General features: G+C 35.0%; 1 protein-coding gene across 1 annotated transcript; it reads left to right on the top strand.

The window, feature by feature from the left end:
* Window positions 1-1361: 1361 nt before the first annotated feature.
* LOC100260103 (uncharacterized) lies at window positions 1362-25158 on the top strand. The gene is made up of 10 exons (XM_002270355.4): window positions 1362-1742; window positions 2373-2471; window positions 2617-3023; window positions 4077-4278; window positions 19900-20070; window positions 20544-20644; window positions 20798-20866; window positions 20978-21018; window positions 22288-22387; window positions 24731-25158. The coding sequence occupies exons 1-9, from the start codon at window positions 1575-1577 to the stop codon at window positions 22368-22370; spliced, it is 1341 nt and encodes a 446-aa protein (XP_002270391.2). The 5' UTR covers window positions 1362-1574; the 3' UTR covers window positions 22371-22387; window positions 24731-25158.
* The last annotated feature ends 889 nt before the right edge of the window (window positions 25159-26047 follow it).

The raw sequence follows: 26047 nt of genomic DNA, 5'->3' as shown, positions 1-26047 counted from the left end.
GAGTAAAAAGGAAAAAAAAAAAATCTTATTATCTAATTTGGTCAATTTCGTGTTTTAGGAATACATGAATAGTATGTTCTATAAAGGATTGATCCAATGCTATGAGAAGTCATATATGTTATTGACAAAGATTAATCAAATCAACAACACATCTTGATTGTTAGCAAGGTTAATTGCAAATGAAATCTACTTGGAAGAGGACATTAACATCATTAAAACAAGTAGTAATGACAAATTGATTGCTAAAAAGAAACACAAGATTGGAAATTGATAATTTTTTTGTATTTCACATTTTTGTTTAAAATATTGGCTTCCTTCACTTTTTCTCGGTTCCATGTTTGATTATGTCAATTGCTCTAATTCTCACTATCACGATTGTGTGCTATTGAAATGGACGTGTTGTTGATTGATGCGTGCCTTTTGTCATTTGGGATTTAGTGAAGCCTAATTGACTAGAAACAAATATATGTTTTTCATTGCCACTTTGTAATCTATTTCATCGTATGTCATTATCGTTAAATATTTTGGAATTCATTTACCTATTCTGGAAACTGCATTAATTGAACAAAATAATTATTTGTTTTTTTTTTTTTTGTTTTTTTTTTTTTCTGTTGAATGTTTTTAAAGATCTTGGACTATCATTTTGGAAACACCTTCCTTTTCATATTACAATTTAGTTTTGAACATGTGTCATTTGAATAACTAAGTTCTTTGCACTTGATTTTTTTTAAGAACAAGTTGTAAGATTTTGTCTACTTGATATGAGATTCCCTATTTTGTCCATTAGAATGGTTTTTTAATTTTCAAAATATAGATTGTGTATTTTTTATTATTCATTTTCCACTTGATGAATGTACATAATATTTAACCTTTTTTTTTTTTTTTTTAAATTATGGATTACATAATGAAAAATATTGTCACAAATTTTTTTCTTTTAAATTTAAATGCTAATTTTTGTATTTCAATACTAAAACTTAATTTCAAATTTCGTTAGAAAACTCACATGCATTATACATGGGCACTTATTAGCACCATCAAAAACTATGTTTAGTTTTGCAAAGTAATCTGAAAAACAAAAAAATATAAAACAAAGAACAAATTTATTATTTTTGATTTATTAAAAAATATAAAAAGTAAAATATAATTAAAATTTATTAGAAATTTATACATAAAAAATAAGTAAAATCAGTTTAAAACATATATAAAAATAATTTCTTAATTTTAAATTTATTTTTAACTTTTTTTTTTTTTAATTTTTCTATTTTTTTCTTACAATTTTTTTTTGGTAAAAGAAAACACAAAACCAAAATATAAAAAATAAAAATAAAAATGAGTATGATGACTTGGATGAGTGTGTGCGCAAGCCACCTTGGGCGGGAAACCGGAAGGCCAAACGACAAGCCATTGCTTTTGTCTTCACACACTGCAGATTTTCCATTGAATCAACGGATCGACAAATTGGGGATTCTTCCCAATCTTTTCTCCGTAGTTCGTCCTGTCCAGTTACTAGTTTCGTTGAATCCGAGATTAAGTGTGGGGCTTGGAATACATTCAGGTTGAGGGTTTTTGGGAAAATGGGATGGTCTCACCCTGATGTTTCTCTGGACGATATGGTGAAACTGATAAAAGGGTTTGTAGATATACTGATTTTGGCATCTGGGTATCAATCATCTGGTCATTTTGCCCTCTGGGACCCCCAAAATATCAAGAGAGCGTTCCAATGGGGTCTCTTCTTTGAGAATGTAAATATGCCCATCTCTTTCTGTGTTGTCGTAACTGTTGATGGATTCATGCAATTATCGTCTTCCATTACAAAGGGTGTTGCCTTTTTATTCTTTTGAACATTGCACCTGTGCTTTCTATTTGACACATTCAAATTGTTCTGAAGTTTCCTTTTTGTGCCGATTTCTCTTGTTGTAGAACCTTTGGACTTCCTATTCTCTTTTTCTTTTTCATATTGAATAATCGTTGCCGCCATGCACAGATTACAGTACATTCTAAGAATTCCCACAATTTTCTTTTGGAGTCAGGGAAGCGGTGCTGCTTTCTCCATGAAAGTTTGGAAGTTAATCTTTTGAACAATTGGTGATAAGAGTTGCTGGAAGTTGTCAATTTAGTATAATTCCTTTGGTTTACAATACTTTTTCTATTGCTGGCGTGCTGTTGCATGGTGATTGCTGATTTTGTTTTCTGAATTGATATACATATACTCATGATATATTCTATTTTCATGATTTTAGTTGTGTTTGTTGATATCTTCTTGGCTCGAATTTTGAATTTGGTTCAAAGGTTCAATCAGATGCAGCAATTTGTTTGTTCCAATTGGAGCAGCATAGGTAAAACTTTCTGTTTCTTCTCATCACGATGTGTAGGTGATTAGGCACTTGAGCAGTTCGGATGATTACCAAGACTCACTAAAGGAACTTGATTCTGTTCTACTTGAAATCAAATCCAATCCTTCTTTCCCTCAGGTAACCATGTTGTGCATTTTTGTTCTTTTCTACCATGAGATCATTGGGTTTTCCTTTTCCTTTACCCTTTTTTTATGGTTCTAATGTTTTCTAATTCCTTGTGACAATTTCAATCTGATTGCTTTGCCATTCCTTGTAAAAGTAGGGTCTTGCGCAACTATCATCTGTTACTCTTTCTAGAGCGAAGAGTTTTGTTCTAGAACATCTGATCCAAACCTTAACACTGAGGGATGCACATCTCGAAGCTTTCCTGACAGCAAGTATTGGGATGGATCTTGATGAGCTTTCAGGAACAGAACAGGATTGCCTTAGTCTATATATGAACAGACTGATGTTGCAAAACCCATCAGCAAATATGAAGACTGAAAAATGCACTGATGATGATTTTACAACATGTACTCTTCAAGAGCTATTGAAGAGGCAGTTTGCAGTATTGTGCGTATCATCAACTGAGAAGGGCTTAGATATTCTCTCTAAAACAATTAGGCACAACAACTGGACTGAGTCGGAGAGTAACTCATTTAAAAAATTAAATCAAGTCACATCTTTGCTGTAAGTGGGATATTTAATAGATTTTACCCCTCACTGTAAATGTATGCATATTGCAGTTTCATTACTTTGAATTCCATTGGTAAAATATGATGTGACACAATTTGATGGATATTCTCTCTCTCTTCTGCCTAAGTATTATTTTCTAGATGTTAGAGCCACCCTCCTAGTCCTTCGATAAATTTTTTTGTTGGGTGTAATGTTATGAAATTTTCAAATAAGATTTGACAATCTTAATACTCTTCCAATCATTTGGATCATTGTAAGAGCTATTTTAAATTTCATGAAAGGGGCAGTAGCTTTGTTATCTAGAAAAATGTCATTTGTCTTGAATTTGGGTTTCGATGGGAATAACCGAATGCATAGATCATTAGTCTTTTGTGCACTGTCCACCAAACTTATGACAACCATATGATCAGTCAATGCTGCTCAAATAGTTGTGCTATTCTTGTCCAGCTAGTTATAATGCATTTACAGAAGCTACAGTGACAACATTCTCTGATGTAATGTGGAATATTTGATCATCTCTGATATTTAGTTGGAAGAACTGAAATACTTAACTCATACACTATTTGAACCACCTCATATCCTAAGGAACAATAAAGAAAAAAAAAAGAAAGAAGAAGAGGAAGAAGAAGAAGATATTGCTTGGCCTATTCCACAAATGTTGTGTCGGAAAGCTTATTTGACCTGCAAGAAATTGATGCAGTACCAAATCCCATATTGTGAAGACATTAATTGTTTATTTATTTATTTATTTTGTTTGCTTGTTTAACCTTCTACCTTGGTTGCTAGGGGGCAGTTCCACCTCAATGTCAGCATTCAATTTTTTTGAAAACCATGACATTTGAGTAAAACCTAAATTTCCTTTGCTAAAGATAAGTATTTAAAAAAAAACACACAAATACTCATTTAAATGCAACAAGTGATACAATGTTCTCACTTTTTGAGTTGTTTCTATAGTATTGAGTGACCTTAACTGGTTAACTGGGGGGGACATTGCTGCTGGTCATTAGAACTTGATCTGCAAGGAATTAACTAGAAATATGGTGGCAGGAGTCATGACCAGTTGGTTGATTTTATCACGTGGAGCCGGTGGAGATCAAAGAACCTTTCATATCTGCTTGACAAAAGAACTGTTAGATTGGTCTCAGGTGCCAGCATGATATTTTCTGCTCCTAAGGTTCAATGGGCACAACTCTTTGAACGGCTGAATATTTCAGGGGAAACCAGAGGTGATGATTATTGTGAAACAATAGTAAGTTGGTCCAATCTTGAAATGCTCTCTATCTCTTGAATAATTTTATGGTTTTCCTGAAGAATAATTTCAAATGAGATATATGCCCCAATATATGTGCTTATATTTGCATTTCTGTGTATGCTCACATATGTTTCATATGATATATTTCTTTCATTAAGGAGTATTGGAATGCCAAGTAGACCTATCATTCCATTCTTGTAGGATTGAATTGGTGAATTTAGAAATACACAAAGAAAGCAATTGATGATCCTTGGGCATGATAAATGTATGGGCAGATGAATTGTTTGATCTCAAGTTTCTTCTCATATTCACGTTTCACTTTACATTTAAAATAATTCTTAATGAAGTTTTGAAAATTTTGACATGAAATGGATTAAAAGTAAATTTTACAACCATGCCAATATATGCCTAGGTGCATCTGATGACCAGGCTAGTTCTCAAGGGGGAGCCCACTATCCTAAAATGCTTAAATGCTGCACACCTTCAGTACCTTTTGTTTTCTTCTTCTCTTCAGGTTGTCACTTAATTTTGCTAGTCAGTTAGAATAGTGACTTAGCGGTAACACACAAACAATTGCTATGTTTTCCAGAAAACAAATATCTATATGATGTAGGGAACTTCTCCCCTTCAATGATTGGCATTTCAGACACTTAAGGGCATTAAACCTCAGTCACTTTTCTGGACACCTGGAAAAGAGTCCATCATTGTTGTTTACCTTACAAATTTGTTGAAGAAAAAGCTTGTTAACATTCTGCTTGTTTTTTTTTTTCATGATTCACACTACTCTCCTTTTGGTTCTTTTATACTAGCATGAACTCAAATGCAGATATAGATAGATACACATGTTCACACCTAGACACCATGCCTAGGTTTTGGACAGTTCCTTGGATGGCATCCTATTTCCTTAATATGCAACTCCCATGTTCCAAACATGCATGGATTTAGCTTGCTACCTCATGGGCTGTCTCCTGTGGGCTTGCACATGGCTCAATAAGCGAAGGAAATAAACAAGTAGTAAGATTCAAACTCATGACTTCTTGAAAACCAAAACTCTAATACCATGTTAAGTTACAAATTTGACTGAAAAAGTTAAACTATTAGGTAATTGATCAATAATGAATATTAAGCTAATTTGGGCTAAAGCTAATGTCTAGTCTCACGGGTAGCCTTCTTTGGCTTGCCTGTGGACTTAATAAATGGGGGAAACAAATATGCAGTAAGGCTCAAACTCATAATCTATAGGCAATGAAGGTTTTAATAGGTACCATGTTAGGTTGCCATTTTGACCCAAAAGCTTAAACTACTAGATAATAGATGAACAATGAATATGAAACTAATTTGGGATAAAGCTGTAATGGTATCAAGCTATTTTATAATGTTGGTGATTGACATCATGATTATTGCACTAGTAGGGTTTTCTTTTGGTAAATCCTAGATTATGAATGGAACAAACCAAAAAAGTTCTAATGTTACAATGAATGAAACAAAATTGCTAATTTTAAACTACATAGCCTAATGTACCAACAATTTCCCCCTTTGACAAATTTGTATCAAATTATGAACCCCCTAGTACTCTCAAATGGAGTTTACAAATCTCTCAACAACTCTCGTCTAAACCAATTCATTCTATAACTAGCAGATGAATATAAATTGCAACCAAAGATGAATTATACCCCAATACTTGTAACTTTAACACACCAACCAGTAACTAACTAACAATATACCTAGATTAAGCAGTATGTGGGAAACAATATAACTCATCAATTCTATCAAATCTAGATAAGGGTAAAAAGCAAATCGATGCGAGTCATGCATGCAATAGATATCTAACAATTGATTAATCAATTAAGAACAAACTATCTCCCCCTTTTTGTCACAAAATTGACAAAGTGCATAATAAAGTAAGAACCACATGGAAGATAGAGACAAGAAAGAAACTGATATCCATATATAATCAAACGGTTTTGGATATAAGAGATAAAAATATAAAATACATCCAAACTAACAAAATACATGAGGAATTGAACCAATACGACTTTAGTGCAAAAATAAATTGATCTACAAAAACAAATAGCAACTAAAAGTTTGAATCAAATGGAGGTGGGGGTGTAGAGTTGGAAGCACCCTAAAACTTCAGCCATGAGGTGAGGGACACGAGTTGCCCTTTGAGACTGAAAGCGAGCATCCACATGCTTTGTGAGCTTGTGATGGCGGGTGTCCACATGAGTGCTCAATGCATCAATCCACAAGTGGAGTTGGTCCATAGAGTCCATCATGCGTTGAAGTCTAGGATCATTAGATGTAAGGGCCAAGCGACAAAAGGATGATTGTGAAGAGCTCACCCTTCTAGGTTTGGGTTTGAGGAGCTCGTTACTTTGCTCCACAGGTGGATCTTGCTCCATTGCATGGATCTCCTCTTGTTGCACGACCCTTGGAGCAATCGGGCACGTGGCTCATGTGCATGGACCACGAACTCTCGTTGATGAGAGCATACAGGCCAGGCACACTAAGAGCCTGATCAATTTCAAAACCAGTGTCGGCAAGGATGTGGGAGATGATTAGGGTGAAAAGAAGGCTAATAGGACGAGACAAGTCATAATATGCGACCATGATGTTGAGGATGATCTGAGCGATATCGAACTATTGCCCAAAAAGAATGGCATGAATGAAATGGGCATCGACCAATGAATTTGTGTTTAGTGGGTGGAGGGAAAGAAGGTATTGGAGAAATAAGTGGCGAGGACTCATGCTAACTTGGTGAAGGCAACAAGAGAGATATAAACTGGTAGAGGACGAGGCTCGTTGAAGAGTGTAACAGGAATGATAAAGAGCTTGGAGCGGGTGAGGGCTTGAATCTCTGTAGGGTAGGCATACTAAGGGCTTGGCAGATAGAATGAAGGGTGACCAAAATGGTCTAATCGTACATAGAGATTACAAAAATGAGCTCAACCATAACATAATGAATTTCACATAGAACATTCGAATATGGTGGGGGTATGCAACCTTGCAAAGAGACATGAGAGGCTCCCAACCTCTCTCATGGAAAATTGTACGAAGCTCAGTGTCGTGAAAGGTGCTTAAGGCGATACCTCACTTGATCTCGACCTTGCGGACTGAGAATTGAGCGTAGTACTAGTCCTAAGTCACCTAAAAAAACAAACACTCAATCGGGAGATCATCAAGGTCAAAAGGACCCTACATGGGAATGCCCATGACAAGCTCAGGGAATGGAAGTTCTAAAGGTGCCTCTCTAGGACGACGATGACCTGGCACGCTAGGTTTAGAATGAAAAAAAACGAAAAAACATGAAAAATGAGAAGCTACCTAAAAAATCTAAATCACTTGAAAAGCTCAAAAAGTATTTGGGAACACTCCTATGGAGTCAGAATGAGTGAAAACTAACTTGAAATGCCACTAGAAGTCCAAAAGACATGAAGTGGGAGTGCGAAAGACAACTAGGGACTGAGGAAATGAACAAAATAGGGTGCTTGAAGGCTATTATAGCCTTTGGCATGCATGAAGCGGTTGAAACCAGATTAGTGCTCAAGTGTTTCAAGTAGTGAAAGGGCGTTGGAAACAACTTTGAGCCCTCGAAGGGGGCTAGAAGCTCCTAAGAGCACTTGAGCGCTTGTCATCAAGTGCTAATCTCAAGGACAATGCTCCTTTGAGAGGTCGAAATGTTCTTTTTAATGTAAATACCGAGAAAACATCTTATACCCAAAAGACCCCAAAAAGATATGAGAGACCAACAATTACAACTTAGGGTTTAAAAAATCCATAAAAACTTGAGAAATTAGCAAGAATGAAAATAAATCAAGTATGGAGCCATATGATTAACTTCCATAAATGCAAGAATGAATCAACATCATCCAGAGAAAAAAATTAATTACTAAATCGACCTAAAAAATATTTCAATACTAAACAACATATAGTAGGACTAAAATAAACCAATGACATTGATCATCAAGGGTATCGACTTACTGTCTAATTGACATATTTCAATTTTAAATTCTTAAAGATCACTAAACCATGTCATTGTCTAATTTATTCAACATTCATTTAATTTGAATGTAGTTTGCTAGCTTTTTGTTTAACACGATAAGCATTGGTTTACTTACAACACAACTTTTTCCCCCCTCAATTTGATATCATCATTTTTCTTTTGTTTTTTATTTTTTAAATTTTGAATAGTGGAGGTTGACAAGAAAAAGAAGAGAATGATGATTTCTCATTAAACAAAATAATTGGTACACAACAATGTATAAATTATTCTAGAAAAGAAAAAAAAAGGAAAAAACTAATTTAAAAAAGTCAAACCTATAAATCATATGATTGAAGGGATAATTTTCCTAACTAAACATATACACTGATTTGTTTCCTAACAATTAGGCTATGACAACTATACAATTCAACATAGGCATTATACATCATATATGGAAAACATACTTTCAATCATGGTTGCCTTATTCCACTTGAGGGTGTTTCAAAATTTTACAAGTGATGACATTTTTTTCTTAGAAATAATATTGAATTTGTTTTAGGCAAGATGCCAAAAATCAATTCAGGAAACAATTTTAGAATTAAGTCAAATGTGATATGTGAATTTAATTTGAACAGGCATGAAATTCATTACTTTTGGTACCTTAAAATCTACTTTATCAACTAAACTTAAGAAGATTCCCTATTAATCACTTACTCAGGAAAATTTTAAGATTGCTATGTTATTTACTTTGTTTTAATGGCCTGAAAAGTGGTTAACGAGATTCTGGGGAAAGTTGTTAAATCTTGTAGATCTAGTACATCAAACACATAGCATAAACTTAAGATACTTAAGTAGATGCTAATTAAACAAGTTAAGGAATTTTAAGATACCCTAAGATTTATTATGGATGAGCTAAGGACTCTAAAAAATGTACTACTCTAAACAGTGATCCTTAGGCCCACACCACAAGATCTTAGTCATTGAGATAGATGCCCAAAGATTTCCTAAGGAACTCGAACCTAAGAGAATCTAAGGGCTTTGTGAAGATGTCAACTAAACGATATTCAATGGGCACAAACTTTAAGAAAACTACCTTGTTTTTTACAAGATCCCCAATAAAATAATGTTGACATTCAATGTGTTTAGTTCATGAATAAACAACAGGATTCTTAGAGATATTTATAGCACTTGAGTTGTTACACATGATGTTCATGGTGTCTTGGTCAATGCCATAGTCATTGAGCATTTGCTTCATTCAAAGATGTTTAGTACAACCATTGATGAAAATATCGGTAATTACGGATATATTAGTACTTTGATTTTACGGATATATTGACGGATATTTTGGGAAAAAATTTTGGTAGGTCAAAAATTGATCAAAACTCATGAAAATGTAAGAAAAATCTCATAGCAATGTAATAAATCTACCTAATTTGCATTGTAATAGTTTTTTAAAACAATTTGAAGAGAAAAATTCTCAAATTTCAATTAATTAATCAATTAGATCAAAATACCTTGGGAAATTAAGCTTCATTTTTCTAAATCACTATAGATCTCACCTCTAGGTCCTCATTCCTTTGAGAAAAATGGGATTTAGCCACTCATGTTCGAAGATTTAATCTCACAAGACATGTTTGGTTAGTGAGAAAATGAATACTTGTAAATACTCTCAAATCTCTCACTTTAGGAGTTTCAACTTCATTTATCTTTCAAAATTTCTATATTCCAACAATTAAGACCACTATTTTTCATTCTGCATTTAGGTTATCATCATTATTATCCTCTTCAAGTCGATTAATCTCTTTTGTCACTCAATTCATCAAAAATCACAACTTGAAATGACTTTAAACCTTATAAAAATTGTTTGTAACTTTTGCAAAGGAAACAACATATTAATTGTGTATTTTAGGGATAATTATTACTTAAGATGTGAAATGCATGAAAATTGTTATCTATAATATGCTCTTTTTGAATAGTAATCATTCCCTCCAACCAACACATTGCTAGTCCCTTAGTAATGGTATGACAAAAAGAAAGAATACTATAAAAGAACTAAAAACAACTAAACAACTCATTTGAAAAATTCCATATCACAATTGATTAATAGGAAAACACACCCTACAATCCATAGATATCATCAAAATGCCAACTTGTTTACTATCTCTAATAAAAAGAATATCATGCAAATCAAAGTATCAAAGACACATCAATTTTCATTCCCTAAAATAATCTTTCTAAACAAGTCTTGAGTGTAATTAAGCTAGCCCCCAAATATAGTATTCAAAACTAATCCTCCCCCTAACCTAGCTCAATTCATCTCAAGCAACAAAAACCACTATCTCATAGGTCAAGAATGCATCCATCTTTATTTATTTATTTTTATTTTTTCAAAGGACTCATTGTAGGAGTGCAATGCTAAAGGCCAAGAATACAGTCCATGTAACGGGGATCCATTGGTGATTCCTAACCATAAGGCATACGATACTAAGTTTATAGGATTATTTCATCAGCCACTAACTCTTCAGACTTTACCCTAGGCTCCTCAGAATGAGATCCAATACCTTAGCACCTACAATTGAGCTCATACTCCACTCATCCAACCATATAATAAGCATTGAGGTTGGTGGCTCCCAACCAAAATGGCTTAGGGCATCGGGCTTCAAAGACCTTTGGGTCATATACCCCTTGGTCCTTGCTTGGGTTTCAAAGTAAGTAGAACTCAACCTTTTTTATTCATCAATTTTTTTTTTCCAAATTGGGCACATTGTCCTTTTTCCAAGGTGTCTCAACTCAATTCAAAAGTAATCCATGTCACTAAGACAATTAAGTTTAAGTCTTAAGGTTAGACTTGTTTTTCATCTCATATCCGGGATTTAGAGTGCATAGTGTGTGTCAAGACTCAAATAGAAATGATCCTCGGAGAAATGAGAACTTCAAAATCAAATCAATTTCAATTTACACAACAAATCTTTTAAGATCAAGCAAATAAGCTAGTATTCTAAATCAACTTCTTTCAAACTATGTATGCTCATTCATTAATCACAAGTGCTATGTTTTTCTCAAAAAAAAAATAACAACTAAGTCTAAAAAAAAAAAAAAAAACTAGCTGATGCAAACTATTATAAACACAACAAAGGAAAAAATATAGCAATAGTAATGCTAAATCACTAAATCCCTTTCTCTTTCTTTCCTACCTTTCTTCAAACCAAACTAAACATCGTCCTCAATGTTGACCGAGAAAATGTAAACAAAGGAAGGGCAAGGTACTTGCAATTCACTGCTTTTTAGCTCCCATGGCTAAAACAAAACAATATCAAAACACAAGTGTGGAGGAAAAGAAGAAAGCAAAAAAGTGAATACTATCATTATAGCAAACACAAAAAATCAAGGAATGTATATGTAGTATCAAAGTGACTGCAAAAGAGAGTGGTATGAGGGAATGTCCTCAAACATGAGAGGTAGGAGAGGAGATGATCTCTAAAGTTGCTGCAGTGGGTGTAAGAAATATAGTATCCATCCCTGAAGAGGTGACCTTTGGAGTAGCTTGGAGTGGTGCAAAAACAGTATCATGTAGCTCTAGGTCAGCAGAATTGGTGACCATTTGAACTCTAGCATCAAGTGTCTCCAATAAATGCTCACTCTTTGCAGTTGTAGTGAAAGTAGATAAACCTAAAGCAAACAATGGAGTAACTGGTACTCCACTACTCTTTAGCCTAAGTGTATGATCAATAGAGGTAGTGGCCATGATAGCAGAGGTATAAATTGGAGGAGAGGGAACTGGTTTGGTGTGGGAGCCTGAAAAACTTATCCGAGGAGTGGTGGAAAACATGTCGAAATGAACAACAACTTGTCCCTTTTAAGGCTCAGTGTGGACTAAGGATTGCTATTGCTATATGACCATTGTAAGGTCATCAATTGACTGGATGAGCTGCTGTTGGGTATGTTGGATAGTAGCTTAAGTCTCTTGTATCATATCCAACCTAGCTAACAATTGCTTGAATGCATCAATGGAGAATTATATATAACCAACAAAAGGTGGAGGAAACATGACAGGTGTAGATGAAGGACCCGGTGAAACAAGGAAAGCTATAGTGGAGTTTGGAGAATTGAAAACAATATATGCTGCAGAAACAACTGTTGGTATCGGTGACATATCCTCTCTATCACTTAGAACACCTAGAAATAGATTAGGGAGGTACCCAACTCCCTAGGGAAGAATAAAGGATATTTCTTGGCCCTTGTAGTTTTTTCATATATACTTTATCTTCAAAATAAAACAAAGCAACCATAAACAAATCAACAGGTGTCCACTACGACTCAGTCACAATTCAGAACAAAGTTACAAGGACGTCTTCCCTTCTTTGCATTGATTGTTGACATGGGTACACATTAGAACGAAGCACATGATCCAAAAACCAAAATTTGGATTCCATTTCCTTTCTTAACGCTGCATGTGGATTGCTAGATCGACCTTGGGAAACTATTTTAACCATTTCAGCTGCATCGACTTTGGTAGAAGATTGAAAATCAACAGGGTTTGGAGGTGCAATTAGTCCAATGCTTTGGCTGCCAGTTTGACATTTAGCATCCCTTGTTTTCCATCGATCTCAAAATGAATCACTTAAAGGAGAATTAGTATCTCTGCTAGTCATAGTCTGATAGAATTCCCGGATTACACGTGGGTATAAGAATGGTCTGGGCACCATGAATGACTCCAAAAAATATCAATAACAGATCGTTGGAAAATTGAGTTAAAAGGAAACTCAGCAAATGCTTTAAAATCAGAGTAATATTCCTCGTGAAATTGTCCAACCAAGCAATCATCCCGTGGACCAGGGGCAATTTCCATTCTCAAGGCTTTTGTAAAATGGAATTGAGCTATCCATTCTAGTTGAGGAGTAGATTTGGTAACTTGTTTCAAAACTGAGGCTGCAGAACTAGGAGATGGAGATATAGGGTTTTGAATCAAATGAGTAGCAGAAGATGCTGGAGCAGTAGGAAGGATTTGTTGTATGTTGGTCACTTGCTTTCTTTTCACTGGTAGCTTATCAGAGAATTGTATCTTTGCTTTGCCTTTGTTCTACAAAGCTCTTGTGACATATCTTTGGGTTGGAGTTTCAGAAATGGAGATTCCTGTAGGAGAAGTAATGCTAACATCATTGATTTCCACACATTCTTCTTCAGGTTCAATAGTTTTTTGTTTTTGATTCCCCATCCGTAACGCAAAAAGAAACAAAATAAAAAACTTGAAATGAGACAATAGACTAATGCACAACCAATTTGGCTAAGAATTTCAACTATCCCGATAATTTCGAAAGTTAAAAAAATAAATCCTTAAGATCGTCAATGAAGTAGTGACTAAATTTGATTCAAAATTATTATTTCTTAACTCTAATCTCAACCCTAATTTACTTCGCAATTGGAAATAAAGAGAAGGATGAAACCAAATACCTCAAGTGTCCAAAATGTAGGGTGTGCCCAAGAAAATTCTAAGGAATTCAAAAGCGAATATAAAAAGTTTACCAAGTGGTGTAGCCACTTCCTTAGACTAGGGTATGGAGGGAAGAAGAAAAGGTTTGGATGTTCTTGTGCCTCTTCAGTGTCTTCGTCTTCTGGAGTGGCATGAATATTTGTTTTGACATGGTAATGCGAAATGAACTAGAGACCTAGATTTTTTACAAGCTATATAAAAAAATGGCACTGTCATGCGAAATTTTGCATGAGCGTGTGAAATGGTTCAGAGAGCCATTTTTTCATTGCAACCCTTAGCATAATGTTCACATAGTTATGCGAAAATTCGCATGAGCATGCGAACTGGTTTAGAGACTTAAAATTTGTATATTTTCAATGAAATGAAAACTCCCCTATTTTTGCTTGAATGTGTGAAATGACTATAAGACGTTAAAATTTCCTTTTTCCTTGCTTTATATATTCCATCCTTTTGACAAGTCCTTTAAAACACAAATGAAAAAGTTTTAAAGGGATTCATAAACTAGAGACTAAAAAAAATTCAAACAAAAAAAATGAATGATTCAAAGGAAAAAATTGAAAAATCACTTGGCTGGTTAGTCTGTGAGAAGACTAAGCCCATCAAACCTTGAATTTTCAATTCATAGGAGGTTCAAGGAGGTATAATTCCTTTCTCTTGTACCATAGGTTCCATATACGGTTTGAGCCAATGTCTATTAACCCTAAAGGCACATCCACTATTTGAATTAGAAATTTCAATAGCCCCATTTGAATGCACCCTTTGAACCAAATATGGACCATTTGATTGGGATTTGAGCTTTCTTGAAAAGATATGCAATTTTGAATCATATAAGAGCACCTTTTGTTCTTTTTGAAACTTCTTCCTAAGGACAATTTGATCATGCCATCTTTTGAGTTTGTCCTTAGAAAATTTTGAACTTATGTAAGTTTTGTTTCTCATTTCCTCTACCTCATTCAAGTCTAGGAACCTCTTCAACCTAGCTCTTTGCATATCACAGTTCAATTGCTTTATAACCCACCATGCTTTATACTCCATTTCTAGTGGTAAATGACACGTCTTACCAAAAACTAACTTAGCAATGACATTCCAAGAATTGTTTTGAAGATGGTACAGTAAGCCTAAAGTGTATCGAGGAGTCTCAATGCCCAAATCATGATGTTCTCGATTTGTATTCACCATTTTCACCATTTAGCGAAAATGTTCTCGATTTGTATTCACCATTTTCATCAAGATGTTCTCGATTTCATGGTTCCACTTGCCTAGTAGTTTGTGGATGATAAGGTGTGGCTACTTTGTGCTTCACCCCATATTTAGAAAGAAGGTTATTAAATTGTTTGTTGCAAAAGTGAGTAATCCATCACTAATAATGACTTTTGGTATTCCAAACCTTGTGAAGACATTCTTCTTAAGGTGATGCAACTTAAGACATTTTCAAACCTTGTGAAGACATCATATCCCAATTATCCGTGGTTGAACTTTCTTAGCCACGACAAATGCTATAATAAATTGTCGGAATGAGGTGATGCAACTTACCTTTGGAAATATGACTCTTGAGTTGAATGTTTTCCATTTATGTAAGAGACATCCAAACCAAGATGAGGATGAGCAGGAAGAAGTCACATCTTTTTGCCCAAAAGGATGAGGATGTCTCTTAAGTTGCATCACCTTAAGGAGAATGTCTTCATGAGGTTTGGAGTACCAAAAGTCATTATTAGTGATGGAGGTACTCATTTTTGCAACAAGCTATTTAATAACCTTCCTGCTAAATATGGGGTGAAATATAAAGTAGCCACACCTTATCATCCACAAACAAGTGGGCAAGTAGAACTAGCTAACCGTGAAATCGAGAACATCTTGATGAAAGTGGTGAATACAAATTACAAGGATTGTGCATTGAGACTCCCCAATACACTTTGGCCTTATTGTACTGCCTTCAAAACAATTCTTGGAATGTCATTATATAGGTTGGTTTTTGGTAAGACATGTCATTTACCATTGGAAATGGAGTATAAAGCATGGTGGGTTATAAAGCAATTGAACTTTGATATGCAAAGAGTGTTGGGTTGAAGAGGTTCCAAGACTTGAATGAGGTAGAGGAGATGAGAAACGAAACTTACATGAGTTTAAAATTTTCTAAGGACAAACTCAAAAGATGACATGGTCAATAGCTTTTGCTAAAAACCATTTTTGATTAGACAAAAGTTGCCTTAGCATGGATTAGATTATAAATTTTATTTTGATACGATAAACGAAAAAAGTCCATCAATCACCAAGTTAGTATGGGTCCTCACCACTTATTTCTCCTATACTTTTTTTACCTCCTCGCACTAGACCTAGATTCATTAGTCGGTTGCTCGTTTCATTCATGCCATTCTTTTTTGGGCAACAGTTGAGGTCGCTTGGGTCATCCATGACATCATGGCCACATATCATGAGTAATCTCATCTTGGCAGCCTTCCTTTCGCCTTGATCATCTCCCATATACTCGTCAACATTGATTTTGAGATTGATTAGAGTCTTAATGTGTCTGGCTTGCATGCTCTCATCGACCAAAGTTCATGGTCCAAGCATGTGAGCCATGTATCCAACTCGATTGGTTTGGAGGCCATGCAGGAAGAGGAGGAGTGATGAGTTCCCCAAGCCCGCACCTAGAGGGCTTAATAGATTTTAGCACATTGATGCATTGAGTACTCATGTGGACACTTGCTATCGCGAGCTCACGAAGCATGTGGATGCTCACTTTTAGAGTCTCGAGGAGCAGCTCGCGTCCGTCACCTTATGGTTGATGCCTTAGGGTTCTTCCAGCTCTACACCCCCACCTCCATCTAATCCGAACTTTTAGTTACTATTTCCAATGGTAAGACATGTCATTTACCATTGGAAATGGAGTATAAAGCATGGTGGGTTATAAAGCAATTGAACTTTGATATGCAAAGAGTGTTGGGTTGAAGAGGTTCCAAGACTTGAATGAGGTAGAGGAGATGAGAAACGAAACTTACATGAGTTTAAAATTTTCTAAGGACAAACTCAAAAGATGACATGGTCAATAGCTTTTGCTAAAAACCATTTTTGATTAGACAAAAGTTGCCTTAGCATGGATTAGATTATAAATTTTATTTTGATACGATAAACGAAAAAAGTCCATCAATCACCAAGTTAGTATGGGTCCTCACCACTTATTTCTCCTATACTTTTTTTACCTCCTCGCACTAGACCTAGATTCATTAGTCGGTTGCTCGTTTCATTCATGCCATTCTTTTTTGGGCAACAGTTGAGGTCGCTTGGGTCATCCATGACATCATGGCCACATATCATGAGTAATCTCATCTTGGCAGCCTTCCTTTCGCCTTGATCATCTCCCATATACTCGTCAACATTGATTTTGAGATTGATTAGACTCTTAATGTGTCTGGCTTGCATGCTCTCATCGACCAAAGTTCATGGTCCAAGCATGTGAGCCATGTATCCAACTCGATTGGTTTGGAGGCCATGCAGGAAGAGGAGGAGTGATGAGTTCCCCAAGCCCGCACCTAGAGGGCTTAATAGATTTTAGCACATTGATGCATTGAGTACTCATGTGGACACTTGCTATCGCGAGCTCACGAAGCATGTGGATGCTCACTTTTAGAGTCTCGAGGAGCAGCTCGCGTCCGTCACCTTATGGTTGATGCCTTAGGGTTCTTCCAGCTCTACACCCCCACCTCCATCTAATCCGAACTTTTAGTTACTATTTGTTTTTGTAGATCAGTTCCTTTTTGCACTAAAGTCCTTTTGACTCAATTTCTCATGTATTTTGTTAGTTTGGATGTATTTTATTTCTTTATCTCTTATATCCAGAACCATTTGATCATATATGGATGTTAATTTCCTTCTTTTGTCTCTATCTTTCATCTGGTTCTTGCTTTATCATTTGTGCGACAAGAAAGGGGTAGATGATTTGTTCTTTATTGAATGATTGGTTGTTAGATATCCATTCATGCATGACTTGCATCTATTTACTTTTTACTCTTATCCTGATTGGATAGAATTCATGAATTATTGATGAGTTATATTTTTTCACATGCACTACTTTACCTGGATATGTTGTTGGTTGATGTGTATAGATTACAAGTATTAGGGTATTTATTCATCTTTGGATACGGTTTATGGTTGTCTACTAGTTATAGAATAAATTGGTTTAAACCAGAGTTATTGTGAGATTTGTAAACTCCATTTGAGAGTATTGGAGGATTTATGTAATTTGTATTTTGTCACAAAATTTCCAATGGGGGATTATTGGTACATTAGGCTTTGTAGTTTAGGATTGACAATTTTGTTTCATTCATACTTACATTATTCTAGATTGTGTCTTTCTGTCCATTGAAGACTCGAGGTTGCTGCTTGTTCAACCAGGATGACACAGGTAAGTATAGAAAGGTCTGAGAAAGGCAAATTGGTGTTTGGTAAAGCATGGTGTGGATTGAGGTTTTTAAAACCAAGCGAAATGTTGTTTAAATGTGTTTTAAAAACTCCATCGAGCGCTAAAGTGCAAGACATAGTGTTGAAGCGCTCAAAGAGCACTTGAGTGTTTACAATAGAATTCTCAAGAATTTTGGAGATCTGTCTTTTCTATTTTTAAAAGGATTATTTTTAGGAATTTTCGAGATTTGATCCACTAGGTTCCTAGGTCTATATATACATTTTTGCCCAAAAAGATTTTTGGTTTGCTGTTTTTGAGTTGAAAAACCTAATTTGCTCTTTCGTTCCCAAAACTCTCAAAGAAGTATTTGTGTTCGCTTCTGCCGAGTTTGAAGGAGATTTGCATCCTCTCAGGTGCTGAGGTGAGATCCACTGGTAGCACTTGAGGTGCTACATCGCAAATGTGAAGTGTAGTGTAGGTGCTAGGGAGTAAGTCTTAGGAATAACTTTTGCTAGGTAAAACTATGTACCATACTTTCATGTAATGGATTGTCGATTTAAGGCCTCTGACCTTGTGGTTTTTACATCTGCACATTGTGTGGGTGGTTTTCTACGTAAAAAATCCTTGTGTTCTTGTGTTGGTTGATTTTAGGCTTCTGTAAATTAATAAAGGAATTTTCAGGATTAAAAATAAACAACTTTTTGGTTAAAAAGAGTTCAAACATCTATTAATCCCCCTATAGGTGATATCCTTCTAGATCCAATAACTTTCAGATTTGGTTAGTTGAGATTGAAATTTAGGTTTAAAGTGGATGCTAAAATTACTTTCTTATTTGTTTTTACTTTTTGCTAAGAGAACTTCTATCAAGTGTGTTTTTATTTTAATAGAGAATATTCTTAATTTTCATTAATACTAGAAATTGTTTAGGATGTCCAATTACTTATACATTTGAAAATACCAATGGAAATTGTGTATATGCATGTGCAAATGCTATGTGCATTGCATATTGTCTAGGCTAGTAGCAGAGTCACTGCTTTAAAGTTTGGCAGAATCTGGGCATTTTTTGAAGCTATTCAAAATTTTGGTCAGTTTCAACTCATTACACCACAAAGGTTTAATATTCTGACAAGTCCACAAAAGGAACAAAATTCAGAAATATAAATGTGAAAGATTTGTTCAAGCCCATGTTATTAAATGCAAATAATTACTGAAACTCAGTTATCACAAACATGTCTTGATCAATGACCTGTCTCATATCCTCATGTCAATTGACACTTCTTTATGTTTGATCAGTAACCCATGCATATCCTCATGCCAACTGACACTTCTTTCAATATCATAATTTAGTTTAAACGATATTCTCCCTCTAGTTTGGATGTTCAAGCAATATCCTCCTCATCATTGTCTCAAAGCTTTTGGCTGTCTTAAATTTACTATCAAACATATCTTTTGGACCTTTTTTTCTTTTTCCTCATTTAATAATTACAGGTTAAACATGATTTGAAGAGCTTCACTGCTACAATGCTGACCTTGTATGCCCATATATTAATTGAAGTTTTGGGATTAAATAATGAAAGAAAATATATTCATGCCAATCAAACTTCTTGTTGAATTCCCTATATTGTTCTCATCAAGTTACATAGATGAATCTAACTCTTTTCTTAATGTATTTGTTAGGAATTCAGTTGATATTTTAGTTGACATTCATTACATAATTTACTTTTTCTGTTGTCTGATTTATAACAGGAGCTCTTGTTATTAGGATGTATTGCAAGAAGGTGGAGTTGTCTACTTGAATATTTCATGTCAGATTCATATGATTCCATTAATATCCCAAAGCAATATAGTGAAATATGCAACTTGCTTACAGGAAGATCTCAAAGTCCTCATTCTAAAGAGGATGTATTGGACCTGAAGGTATTTGTGCTGTAAATTTTTTCCAGTTGATTATATTGGCAGATGTATGTGCATATTCTATTTTAATGCATGCTTCTTGTAGCTGTCGGTTCCCGCTGAAAATTTCCACAAGAAACATAATTGCATTTGTCTTGAAGGTTGATCATATTGATGCATCACTCTTTGTTTGTTATTGATGTATTTTTGCACCTTTTCATTTTAACTTTCTTAATTTCTACTATGCTGTCTTTGTTTCTTTATTTCAGAACAAAAATTTAGCTAGCATCTTTAAATTCAAATTTTTGTAATTTACATTGTTATAGATTGCAATCCAGATTCCTTTTTTCTTCATGCTGATACATATGGTGTATATGTTGCAAGTCAGCACCATCACTGATCAGCTAGCTACTGGCTCCTCATCCTTCTTTACTTAATACTTGACCTTGTTTGTATCACTATTTTTGAGCCGCTTCTCATCTCTTTGTTTAAACTAGGAAAATGCCATTCTTGAGTATCTGAATGTACTAGTTGGTGGTGATCTTCATCAGCTGTGGAAACTATCCCCTGTTCTTGCAGCATTTGCTATTCCTTCATGGTACTCGTATGATTTTTGGATGTCCAACTGTTTTGAAATGAGTGCATTGGAAGTATAAATGCCCTTTTATATTAAGGGCATTTACACATCCAATAAATAAAATTTAATGGAATTGCTAGTTTCATTATTTTAGCTGAGAAATTGTTTTTGCAGGTCACCCTTGTTCAGACTGTATTTGAGTGATATACACACTCAATTCAAAGGATGTTCTTCAACAATTAGGTTTTGTGTTTGTAACCCTGTTCCTTTCTCATTTTGTTGTTTGTCAAAGTTTTGTGATCTTTGGGGGTCAATGTTGCATTTTTCTCAGCAAGTTATTTCTTTGTCTTTTAGATGCTGCAGTTGTACTCAAGATAGGAAGGACCACATAGACTGTGAGTTTATTGAGACTCTTCTGGCTATCCTCTTTAACTTCATTTTCTAAATCCTCTAACTAATAACTAGTAATTGAAGGCCCCAACATAGTAGTTTCTTGACATTTTGATTAGATAGGAAGCAGACCTGATAAGATTGCTCTCTGTCAGAAAGTAAGACACCAGTGTGAAGATTAGATGTTATGGAAATTTATATATATTTGAACTTTTTGGATGAATGATGCCGATCAGAAATTTCTTCCTGTTACCGTTAGCAGGTTGTCCAACTCAGTCAAAAACTATGAAAAATGCTTCATACTATTTATATTTGCGCTGTTGTCCACTTCTTTTACAATTGTACATGAATCTAAGATGATCTAGGTTGTTATATAGTTTATGGAATGTCTATGATTCATTCATATTCCAAGTGTATTTGGGGGGTCTTGCAATATGGCAGAGAAAGTCACATGGTGATCGTCTCTTGTTCTCATCAAGCAGATCAAGTGTACATGTAAATTTGTCACACATGGTAGTGTTCTAGAATATGTGGTGAAGGACTGTAATTATTTGTATAAACATATCTTCCATTAAGCTATCAACTTTCCTAAAAGCTTAAGTTGTCGGAATTTGGGTTCATCATCTAACATCCTCCTTTTTATGCAGCCCCATATCTGCACATGGACAGGCAAATTAGCAGCAATAGTAGCAGTAGATTAATAAACAAGGATAGTAGTAGTAGGAGAAACTCGAATTCATGAACTCTAACTATTAGGATTTGAACCTGCAATATATATCATTCTAACATGTTCTCATTAGAGAATCTAACAGAAGACTTGTTTAATCCACATTGAACTCCTTAGAATGTATGAAGTGATTGCACCAGTAAAACACACTCCTAATTGCAGCACATGCTTGGTTGACATGCCTATGATATTTCTCTTGCACTTTATATCTTCTAATATACTAAAAATTTAGATATTAAGCATTTCCTGAAGTTTTTGTTTTGTTTTGTTCTGTTATTTATTTATTTGATTGGAAACGACACAGAGATATATTGATAGAAAAAGAAGTACAATAAGAAGGATGAGAAATCCTCCCGCCAAAGAAAACTAAACTACAAGAAATTACACTGTAAAACAAATTTATTTATTTATTTTCTCAGTCTTTGGCTCGCTATTATACATGCCTCAATTGTGTGAATAACTCTGATCCATGCTTAAGCTTTAGGGATGAATTAGAAGGATTTTTTCTAAGACCTTGACTAGCTTTTAATGCATGGAAAATTACCAGGTGAACTTGCTGAGAGAATCTGGTGCCTCTACATATTTCACGTTCGTGGGTCCTATCTAATGCATGGAACCAGCAGTGGTTGACAGTTGAGCATTACCAGGTTGGTGATCTGTAAGAATCTCTTGTCCACTAACATTTCTGAATGCACTCTGCTTTTAGTTGAAGGTACAAGGAAGAGTGTGGAACAAAAATGTTTCTGTAAATAGTCATTCTATGCTCTTTTTACAATTCCTTACACGGCTTAACAACACCCACATCATTGTATGAATATAACTATAATCTCACATTACTAGTATAGTTAAAGTCAGAAATTAGGTGTCAGCATTTTCAAAGGTACAACATTAACTAGTCTACAGATTTCATTCATTGATCCATACCCTCATATGTCAACTCCAGAATCAAACTTCCTACTTTTAACCTAAAGTTCATCTAAATACAATGGCACATTAGAAGTGGTCTTGCTCAAATTCCAAAAGTTTAAAAGTAGTTGTTCCTTTCCTTTTTAACATTTCCTGTTTTCAACATAGTTGCTGCATGTACTTGATCTTTAGCTAATAAAATCACCAAAAAACAATTATCTATTTGCAAATAATAAAATATGCAAGAGTATAGCTCGTCTATTGCCTAAAATGAAAATTTTAAGTCTAAAAATCATGATTAACGTATAGATCATAGAATGATGAAGTTTAGTGTTATAAATGATCAGACTATTCTGAAGCTGGTTATTTTCTTTTCAAATATGGCTTTGCCACCATATAACTGCACCTTATAATCATGGTTCATAGGAAGATGCTTTTTCTCAATCACTGGATCTGGATTTTAGAGAGGTAAGCAGGTATTCTAAGATGGTGCACTCATAACGGGTCTTCTTTTGATAACATGGCACTACAAACAGTGCTTATTTCGATTATATGCATTTATTGAGAATTGCTTGCTTACAATTGTTTTGTTCTTTCAATTTAATATAATATCATGAATTAAAAGAAATCAAGAGACCAGAATTGTTTCTGATTTAGCTCACATAAGCATTTAGACCAGAATAAAATACTTAAATTGTTTCAATGTGTTTGCATATGGTGCTTTCTGCATTCCATTTCAATTCAGTATAAAGGTGTTTCCCATTCAAGGATTCAAGTGATTTGGTTGCTTTTAGACCTATTAATGGTTTTATATGTTGAAGTTGATTAAATGGTTGAAGATGGAGAGAATGTAAACTGATGGGAATTGACTATTGGTTTTGAGTAACTGAAATCTTTTTAATTTTAGAAGTTTCAGCCCATATTTTCTGAACATATGTTGCAGTTGAAACTAAATAATTTCAGGTATATTTCATTTTCCTTCATCCTTAAAAGTAAACATCTTGAAAGTTTTGATCCCAGTGGCTTGAAATTTGGATGATGATTTTGTATGCTAACTGTTAATAACCTTTAAGGGATGAAGCTTGTATGGTAGCTTCAACTGGACAAAATATCTGCTCACTCCTCTGTTTGTGTAATAGATCACTGGTGGTTTATGTTGTCATATCTTTGTGGAATAAGGACTTTTTTTGCATGCCAATTTAGATTTTTGAGTTCAGGCTTAAAGAGAGTAAGCAATTAGATGTTGATAATTTAAACGTCATCCCTTTCCTGGGCTACTTCTTGTTTCGTTAAACATTCTAATGCCCATAGATTTTTTCAGCACCACCTTTCTCCATTCTTTATTTTGCTTGTATGAGCTTTATGTGCCATTTCCATGTCATTCAATGGGTTGTTGGCACAGATTTTTCAGTTACCTTTTCCTTTATTCTCCTGTTATATATATATGTTTGTGTTTTTTCTGTTTTTTGGAGGGTGGGGTTGTTTTGCTTTGAAGTACCTTTTACCTAGAATCAAATGATGCGTCCGACACAAAATTCTCTTTCCTTTGTGGAAAGGAAAAGTTATAAAGTCCCTGGATGAAAATGGGGTTAATGGGGTCTGTCTCAGCAATTCATTCATGGGCGGTGAGTACTTTTTAGGTAAAAGTAGACCTCATCCGTCTTTTTATCCGCTCATGTTTCCTGGGAAACTTCCCCTTATCACTGTGTAAAACAGAAGGAAGATTGAACTTGATAAACTCTAGCATTTTGGAAAGATTATCCAATCTAAAAAGCTCTCTCACAACCGTTGGCTTTACATCACTAGGGACAAGTCTTCCGTCTTCTCCAAAAGAAGGGGCCGCCACGATGAGACTAGTAGCTATCAAAATTGAATGGACTATTGATGATAACATTTTAAATTCCTGCAGATGGGAAAGCCACATCCATTAGTAGATGCTGATGCCTGCTAATGGAATGGTGACACCTGATTCTTATAAAGTCAAAATTCTTTCATGTGTTGTTGCTTGTGAAGCTATATCAGCTCTCTTATATTGCGATAATACATGGTTTATGTTAAGCAAGAAGCTAATATGAAAATTTCAGATATGCAAGGCGTGAAGAGGATCCAATTCTTGAAGTGGGGAAAGCGAATTATGAGTGGTGGATCTGCAGTTACACTTGGCTGGGTTGAAAGAAGAGCCCCAGTGGTATGTTGTCGTGGATTATATTTCTTGAGGCAGTTGGTTTGGAGGTTCAGGTCTCAATGGAAGCACTCTCTGAGATGCCAAAGAAGTAGAGTACAGTACAGCTATGATCCTTATAGCTATTCTCAGAACTTCGATGATGGTTTCTTCCATGATCATGTCTCACCTTGCATTCTGAGATAAACTGTCTCAGAATGCCATTTGGGGCATGTAGAAAATGTTGTGAATTTCTTAAAATCTCCATTTTCTTTGGTTGTTTTTTCAGCTGTGTAATTTTGATGCCATAAAGGAAGAGATGATGCCAGTGCCATGGCATATATTGTATTATTATTATTTTGTATGTCTTTATCCCCCACTCTAGATTATAACCTCTCAGATTTCTGTTTTAAAAATTGTTTCTGGGATTTTTTAGTGATTGCCTCTTAGTATCAAAGATGCAGAGGCATTATTGAATATTCAAAGCGATGTCCAGGCTTTGATCTCTGGAAACCCATATCAGTAGAGGTTTGTTATGATGATGACTAGTTCGAGGTATCTATGTGAATTGGGTTTAAGGTTTATGGTTTAGGGTTTATATTTCTATTGCAAAAATACTTACAAAAGCACTATTTGCCTACATCATGACTCAATGACAATAGAACACTGGAGCATTCTTCTTTCCAGGTCTCTTCATCTTCAAAAAGGACAACAGTAAAGAAGCAGGATTTCTCTTATTATCTTACTCACAGAGCATCTCCTGGTTGCTTTTGGGGCCCTCCACTTCCCACTGCCATAATCCAAATCAAATAAAGCCGGAAGATCATGCAATCCACCAATCCACCATTACTTACACATCATGAAAAGTCTAAAACTTTCTGGGCATCCAAACATGAGCTGAAATTACATTTGTGATTCATGAGTGTTTTCCCTAGATCCTAACAACAATTCAACAGAGCTCCTCATCCTCAAATGGAAGTAGACATGACATACATCTCAAGGAGATGAGATGGTGTTCAACCTAGAGATGATCAAGAATTATTTGGCATTATCAGCATCATCACTTTTTATTTGTCTCTAGTGTGGACCCACCTATCAATCAACAATAATGTCCTCCCCTTTGCCAATGACCAATGATACCAAACTATTATTTATCATTCATGTACAAATAATATGGGATAGGGATATCTCCTTACAAAGGAAAGCTGGTAGGCATATCCCCATTCCACTAATGGGGTCT

The sequence above is a fragment of the Vitis vinifera genome, chromosome 7 (genome assembly GCF_030704535.1).
Source record: "Vitis vinifera cultivar Pinot Noir 40024 chromosome 7, ASM3070453v1".
NCBI classification, from domain to species: Eukaryota; Viridiplantae; Streptophyta; class Magnoliopsida; order Vitales; family Vitaceae; genus Vitis; species Vitis vinifera.
The sequence above is the reverse complement of the archived record's forward strand: the minus strand, read 5'-3'. Positions and strand labels throughout refer to the sequence as shown.

Excerpts from the sequence above, each read along its gene's own strand:
- LOC100260103 (XM_002270355.4), top strand. The coding sequence starts at position 1,575 with ATGGGATGGTCTCACCCTGATGTTTCTCTGGACGATATGGTGAAACTG. Across the intron at positions 3,024-4,076 it reads AATCAAGTCACATCTTTGCT|GAGTCATGACCAGTTGGTTG; the intron begins GTAAGTGGGATA and ends ATATGGTGGCAG. Across the intron at positions 4,279-19,899 it reads ATGATTATTGTGAAACAATA|GAGCTCTTGTTATTAGGATG; the intron begins GTAAGTTGGTCC and ends GATTTATAACAG.